Source organism: Sycon ciliatum, chromosome 4 (genome assembly GCF_964019385.1).
Source record: "Sycon ciliatum chromosome 4, ocSycCili1.1, whole genome shotgun sequence".
Lineage (NCBI taxonomy): Eukaryota > Metazoa > Porifera > Calcarea > Leucosolenida > Sycettidae > Sycon > Sycon ciliatum.
Window position 1 is genome coordinate 20,465,558 of NC_088646.1, and position 8,123 is coordinate 20,473,680.

Consider the following 8,123-nt stretch of genomic DNA (forward strand, 5'->3'; position numbering starts at 1 on the left):
TTTTGAAGCAAAAGCACACAGAAATGACAAGTCTTTTGAGCAAGTATGATCGTCAGACGTCACATGAACAAAGCGTCAACATCATTGACATTGTAGATCTACATTCACTGTAGACCGTCACGTGTGTAGCAAAATATCTCACAGTACGAGTCCATAGGCAAAACCAAGAGTACATAACCCCCTTGGGTTTAATATGTACTCTTGCCAGTCTTGGCATAACCAAGGGCAAGAGTCCATAAACATGGACTCTTGTCTTGAATGTAACTGTTTACATCAGAGGTTCACGACTGCTTGAAAGTACAAGAGTAGATCTGCATCTACATGATTGTACTAGTACATCAGGGAGTTGACAAGGTACAGGACTGTATTACATGTTGCATATGTATACAACCCCCTCCCCTGTACAGGGGCGTAGGAAGCAGTTTAATATTGGTGCGGCGAAATAATTGTGAGAGGGGGTCCGGGGGTCCTCCCCCTGGATATTTTTGGAAAATTGGGCCTATTTAATGCTACAGAATAATATGAGAAATAAGAATATGCATGCTGATGATAAACCGCATTGTCGATGTAAAACATGGTACCTGTACAAGATCAGAGTCGACAAGCCATCAACAAGGTTGAAATGTGAAAAAAATCGAAAATTATTGGTCCGGCGACCGCCGGGCCTGCCGGACCGGTTCCTACGCCCATGCCTGATCTACAATAACATACGATAATGGCCGAGGACAAACCAGGTTCATACGACTCGCTGATGGCATATCAGTTACAAGTACACAAGATGGAGGATACACTGGGAGGGCCGGTGCTCCTGACTGTACACGCGCCGCCAAAGACTGATTAGTCTTGTGACCACATCAAGATCAACCTTATGGCAGTTATGCTGTTATTATTATTATTAGTATTATTATGGGGTCGTGTCCCTGGTTCAGATTCACTGTACTACACCTGTAATTGTACTCTATAAGGAGCCAGCCCGGGAGGGAGGCCGAGGGTGAGCGGGGTATCCCTCCCCTGGCGTATACGGAGGGTCTGAACCAGGGGCATGGCCGGTCCCATACGGTTCATATCAGGGAGTACTAAATGTTTTTAAACCCACAGTACACAGTACACGAGGATTCCCTGGTTCCCGGAGACCCTGCCGTGCCGTGGTCTCGGTCAACCAGCATCTACACTCGGATCGCCGCACCAGGATTGAAACGAATCAAGCGAAAGCGGCTGTGCTAGCACGAGAGAGATTCACGGGCTTTTACTTTTACTAAGTCTTTAGTGGACGCGTAGAGGGCATATTGCAGACAGGTCCATTATGCAATGAAGGCAGCACCGTGTGCATTGACCCCTAGTCACGGGCGTATACTCTTGGCTATGTACTTTTGCCCACTGTCAGTCACAGCAAAATATACCATGCACTTCCCACCCAACTGATACTGGAATAGTGAGACAATTATGTATAGAGGAGTGACTAATCATCATGAATCGTGATCACCTTCTAACACAGAGCAATTAACAACCTCGGCAAATACAACAAATGAGGAAAATCCCACACCGAGCCGGAGAATGTCAGGAATGATATGCACAGACCAATCCAATGCCACGGACGAGAGTTACGACAAACTATACAAATGCACACACACACATATGCACAACACATAGACACAGACACAGACACACACACACCACACACACACACACACACACACACACACACACACACACACACACACACGCTGCATGTCGCATACTGCAAGAAAATCTTCAACGTAGCAATTGAATTGGGAAGAGCTATGTTCTATGTCCAAGTCCGACAGCAAATACGTGAGAAACAACAATACATCATAGGCTAGCAAATGTACAAAGCAGGATGTGTAAGCAAGGTTACAATTCAGCATTAAAAACACAAACTAGTGTCTACAAGTACCTAGAGAGTGTACTTACAGATCAAGCGCTGTTTAAATCTACCATCCTGTCACAACTTGGGGGTCCACGCCGACTTGGCTGGGGTCTGTAGCCAGGCTGATCACCATCTGACCGCCATCCAGGTACTGTGGAAGCAACATGGCAGTACCATCGGCTGCCTGAATGTGTTGGATCAGTTGGGGATGCTGTGCTAAGTCTAGTATGACCTGAGTCTGTTCCGGAAGTCCTGGAATCTGCTGCAAATCCAGTTCCCCGTGGTGCTCTGCTCTCAGCTGATCCAGTGGATCTTCCGCAGTCTCCAGGAGCAGATCGAGGCGATTGTGATGCGTATAGCAGTTCCGCACTATCTGTCGCAGGGCTTCAGTCCACTGGGTCTGTTGCTTTTCGTTGTCCGAGCGCATGTCTGCACGTACGTTTTGCCACGGCAAACCATCGGGCCACCACACTGGCCTCATGTCATCCTTTCCCCAGCCAGGTTTCGGTCGCCCAGTGGAGTACTTCAGCATGAGCGGAATGAACGCGCGTAACTGTGCCTGTGTCATCTTGTTCAGCGGTGTGGGGATCCCATCGATAACTAGTGGTGGTAGTTCGTGTTTATCCGGGTCCGGTGGCTGCTCTGTGGCAACATGTCGTTCCAGGGAATTCTCTAAATCTCTCATGATACCCTCTTGGTGACTACGAATAACATTCTCCAGTGGAGAGGCACCAAAGCACTGAAATGTATTTGCACTTATCGCCTTTCCTGGAGAAGCTGCAAGCACAACACACTGTTGCCCGACACGCGCCTGCATTTCGTCCAGTGTGCTACGCAATCGACGTAGCAATCTCGTTTGTTGTCTCTTTCTCACTGCCGGATTCGTTTCAAAGTCCCACTTGCTGCGGCCCCGTTTCCTGACAGTTGTGACGGCGGCGGCGGCGGCCATTCCCACGGTCCCAGCTGAAGCAAGCTGACTGGTGAGCTCATCGCGGTTGGCCTCTGTCAGCAACTCCACTTCGTCAATTTCACTCTCCTCAGACGATTCAGAATCGGGATCGCGAAGAAGGCTCATGCCAGTCATGGCGCCGCCTTCCACGGCCATGGTGCCTACAAACTCCGCCAGTTTACTCGTTGTCCTTTCCACAGTAATACACTATGACAGGCCGGCCAACCTAGCTTGGGAAAAAGAACTACAATTGTAACTTTTAATAGTCAGAGTGAAACTTGAAGTTGAACAGCTAACCACAAACAACGGGGATGATCAAGAGTACATAACATATATCTAGATCGTGTATTGTTGTTGGAAGAATGACGTCAGTGCGTAAAATCAGATCACAAACACTTTTTACCCAACATCTCGATATATAATAATTTTTTTTTTTTCAAAAACAACACTGTATTGAGCATGAGTGGTGCTTTCTTTCAGGTTTGCCGAGCGGGCGCGGAAGGTGCGACGTGCTCCTGCGGGTGTGCTCCGGATGGCAGTCGTGAGTCAGTCAAGTGTCAAGTTCGGCAAGAAGCGTGTGCTCCTCGTTGGAGCAACCAACTTCATGACATTACCGCCGAAGTCGCAACTTCTAAGTTCGTATTAGAGAGGTTAAGATGCACGTTATTTCCGACGTGACGCGCAATTTCACGTCGAACTTGGCGTAAAACTCCAAATTTCGACGTGAGCAGCAGGTCGCGCGCTCGCGTTGATTTTTCGACGTGCGAGCAAATAACGCGAGCTGAACTTTCGCGTCACGTCGGAAATAACGTGCATCTCAACCTCTCTATTGTTGTCCCTCACGCGGACGTGCGACTAGTTGTTGGAGGTCACACACAGCGTTGTGAATAGCTATACTGGCTCTCAACGTCTGTTTAGCACAACTCCATGAGCGACTCTGACTCACGCTGCTGCCTGGGGCTTCACGAGGTGTTTGTCGCGCTGGAAACAAAGCGTCTCTGTAAGTTTGTATCCCTGGTGATGGTTTGGCCTGGAGAGCAGTATATAAGTGGTGCTTTTCAGGCACAATCATCTTCCTCAGCCTACTCAAGCTCAACTGATGAGGGGTGAATTCCCCGAAACACTGTGTATTGAGCAGGGAGTGGTGCTTTCTTTCAGGTTTGCCGAGCGGAAGGTGCGACGTGCTCCTGGTGTGCTCCGGATGGCAGTCGTGAGTCAGTCAAGTGTCAAGTTCGGCAAGAAGCGTGTGCTCCTCGTTGGAGCAACCAACTTCATGACATTACCGGCAAAGTCGCAACTTCTAAGTTCGTAACACAATTTTATTGAAACAAAGAAAAATGATGGCACCTATGTACAGGGGATGGCCCACGCCTGGTATAAAGTAAACGTAAAAGAGAAAAAAGTAGTACAGTGAAATCGATAACAATAGTTCAGTTCCCACACAATACCGCTCCTGAGCCGGATCAGACCACAATCCTAGCCTCGGCAACCGCCAGTCAGTGCGGCAGAAGCAGAGACAAGGCGGTGGCAGTGGATCGGTCGGCGGGCACCCCGAAGACAGGCAACACTTGCACGCAGGAGGGCGAAGCTCAGCCGGGCACGAATCCAGGCCATGACAGAGGAGTAGGCTTCACGAGTCTTCTCGGACAACATGGAGGCAATGCGCTTGTAAAGAGAAATAGCTGAATTGCCCATGCCACCATGTGCCGAGAAAACCACAGGGATGAAGCCTGGCTTGATAGCCAAAAGCTGGGCCCCGTTCCAGGAGACGATCCCACCATACCTTCAATCGCACCATCTTGCCGCCAGCAGATGAATCATCAGCATACCAATGTTGGCATGCCCCATCAGTAGCCACGGACGTGATCAAGGGGAGGATGCCGATGGCATAAATTGGCATAGCCAGCGGGTCACCCTGCGTGGTTCCCTCCCTTGACTGAATGGTTTCTCCCCCAACATGGAAGTTGGCGGGGCTGCGGTAGCAGTTGATGACAACCGTTGCTAGGGCTGGGCATGACAGGCGGATGTTGTGGATACATGCAGCACGGTTGAGGCTGTTAAAGACGTTACTGGCGTCAGCCATCAGCACACCGTCGACATCCGGGGAGTTGTATACATCCGTCATGGCGTGAATGGTGGCCTCAATGCCACAGTCTTGGCCTGCGCAAAGTTGTTGGCTACCTGCTGCTTCCTGGATATCATTTCCAATGATTGACAGGATTGCTTTTCCAATCACACGACGGATCACCTCGCCAATTACAATGGGTCTGACCCCTGGGTTTTTGGCCAGGGGCACAAGCCGAGATGCAAGATAGGCCTCTAGAGAGGAGGGGTTGACATACTTTGTTCGATATATAATTATTAGGGAGGTTTAGTTCTCACGTAACGGAAACGCGTACGTGGGTGATCCACGTAAAGACGGATGAAGGGCACCCACGTAACCAAAAATATAAAAAAAGTCGTTGCAATGTTGTGTTTTAAGTCACACGGAACAAACAAAAGCATGAAGCGAAAGGCCCGAACCTGGTCAAAGACGAAGCTACCCGGGCCTAAGACGCTCATCCAATATTTTGATTTCGTGCCTCGGAAACTTCTTCAGCTGAGCACCCTCACAGCTCGCACAATGCGCTCCATTCTGATTTTCACCCACGTTCTGGCGGAACGTGGGTGAGCCTCCATACACGGTATGTCGTGAATCAGAAAACGCCTGTACGTGGGTCACTGAGTATCACGTGGTACACACACGTAAAGTACCCACGGATTACGTGGGACTAAACCTCCCTATATAATCAAGAGTACATAATCCCAGGGGTTATGTACTCTTGTTATCAAGAGTCCATACGTATGGACTCTTGTTATTATCTTGCTCCTATTTTTCCGGCATTTTCCGCTTCTTTTAATTCTTCGATAATTTTGCTGAGAGAGTTGTCGGCAGGATCTGTCTTATCTGGGCCTGATACTAGTACCGGGTATCTCTTAATTTGCTAAATCCTATATATAGGATTTTGTATATATAGGATTTTGGTCATATTTTTCAACTCAAAATGGGTGTGGCATGAGCATAGGGGAACGTATGTGACCAATCCTTCCGCGTTAGGTCTTAGTCGATATGGAGAGTTGAATAAGATACAAATACTAACATCTAAGGCTCATCTCCTTGCGCAATATTTCTAAGGCCTGTGCCCTATTTTTTGAATCCTATATACAGTATAGGATTTGAGATTTTACTGGACCTTGTTTTATCCTTAAAATTGGTAGTTTCACGACGGCATGTGCGATATGTCGTCATGAAACCACCCCGTGCCACACCTGTAATGTTCTTTTGCACATTCACTGCTTCAGTCCTTCCCATGACACCAGCTGAACAATGCTGCTCAAAATTCCAATCCTTTCTCAAAATGGGTAATCATGATGTCCTATGAATCTAAAAAGTAAACATTCATGCCTCAAACATATTTACAGCTTCTAATAAACCCATTATGCTCTTATTATATTATGGGTCATGAATGACTCATGGTGACCAATACACAACGGCATAAAGGTCACGCATTTTCAAATCCTATATATAGGACTTTTGCCCAGCAAATTAAGAGATACCGTGTACCGGTTATCATTATTCGAGGCAAGAGTACATAACCCCGTAGTACATAACCCCGTGGGGTTATGTACTCTTGGGGTTATGATTGTACTCTTGTTCGAGGCAAAACTGATATGAAGAGTGGTCCATGTATGTAGGCCTGGGGGAAATCAATCACAAAAGGGAAGCTGTCTTGGGGCAGGTTTGTGAGGTCTGATGATAGGCATTCGTGTCTGCTACAAACGATTCCGCTACTGAAGAAGGGCTCCTGCCGCTTGTCGGACAGGAGGACTCCAAGCCGTTTCAGGAATGCTCAGGGCGCAGCTTTGTCGCAGCCTCCTGTGGCACTGAAGATGTGGGGCAAGAAGGAGGCCTGCTCAACCTCGTTCGAGTACCATATTGGCCCGGTCCTGCGGGTCGAGCGACCATGAAGTTCATCGGCGCAGTCCTGTGGAACCAGCTCCCGCCTGATCTCCGTTCCGAGCCCAGCCAAAGAATAGTAAACGTGTTTTGCCGCATATGTATGAAGCTATTTTGTATATACATGTAGTATGTTCCCATTCCGTTTTTGCTTTGGTGTAGCCCTGAGGTTGATTTGCTTATTTATTTCTACCCTTCCTCTCTCCGTACTTCTGTCCCCCCCCCCCCCCCTCTCTCTCATTCCTTCTGTCGTCCGAATGTATCAAAGGAGGCGAAATCGCCTGTTTGTGGTGCGACGTTAAATAAACTTCTACAACAACAACAACAACAACAACCTCTCGCACCCTCTCCTAATATGCTCGCCTCTTCTCTTGCTCATGCTTGGAGTAGATCGACGTGAGTCAGAGGGATGAGGCTTGGTTCGAACGATCGAGCATGTGGGTTGACAACCAGGACATCGAGGAAAGTACGCTCGAACCGACTGCCCCAAAGGCCAAACCCCCGACGCCGCTACGTCCAGGCGGGCTCCATAGTGCATATGGCTGACCGGTGTCGTAGTTGTTCTCCACTCTCCACTCAACAATTACGTCGGTGGCAACCTCACGAAGCATGGCGGCGGTGACGTCACGAACCACCGACGGTTGAGGCATTATTATTATTATTATTATTATTATTTATTTGTAAGAAAGGGTTTGCTCCCCACACCGGAGCTCGCGCTATTCCGCCGACTTTACTTGACACTTGACTGACTAACGACTGCTATCCAGAGCACACGAGAAGTCCATCGAACCTTCGACTCGGCAAAGCTGCAAGAAAGCACCACTCCCTGCTCAATACACAGTGTTTCGGGGAATTCACCCCTCATCAGTTGAGCTTGAGTAGGCTGAGGAAGGTTGTGCCTGAAGAGCACCACTTATATAGTGCTCTCCAGGCACAAACATCACCGGGATACAAACTTACAGAGACGCTCCATTTCCAGCGCGACAAACACCTCGTGAACACCAGATAGCAGCGTGAGTCAGTGTCGCTCCTGGACGGTGAGACGGTCTCACCGTCCAGGAGCGACACTGACTCACGCTGCTATCTGGTGTTCACGAGGTGTTTGTCGCGCTGGAAATGGAGCGTCTCTGTAAGTTTGTATCCCTGGTGATGTTTGTGCCTGGAGAGCACAATATAAGTGGTGCTCTTCAGGCACAACCTTCCTCAGCCTACTCAAGCTCAACTGATGAGGGGTGAATTCCCCGAAACACTGTGTATTGAGCAGGGAGTGGTGCTTTCTTGCAGCTTTG

The 8,123-nt window shown here is 48.7% G+C and overlaps 1 protein-coding gene across 1 annotated transcript; it reads right to left on the reverse strand.

The window, feature by feature from the left end:
• Positions 1-1,751: 1,751 nt before the first annotated feature.
• Positions 1,752-3,133, reverse strand: LOC135814931 (DNA-binding protein P3A2-like). Its single transcript, XM_065328132.1, has one exon. It carries the CDS (start codon positions 2,991-2,993, stop codon positions 1,953-1,955), a length of 1,041 nt encoding a protein of 346 aa, XP_065184204.1. The 5' UTR covers positions 2,994-3,133; the 3' UTR covers positions 1,752-1,952.
• Positions 3,134-8,123: the final 4,990 nt, after the last annotated feature.

Bases quoted from the DNA above. Each gene is read 5' to 3' on its own strand.
- LOC135814931 (XM_065328132.1), bottom strand. From the start codon at position 2,993: ATGGCCGTGGAAGGCGGCGCCATGACTGGCATGAGCCTTCTTCGCGAT.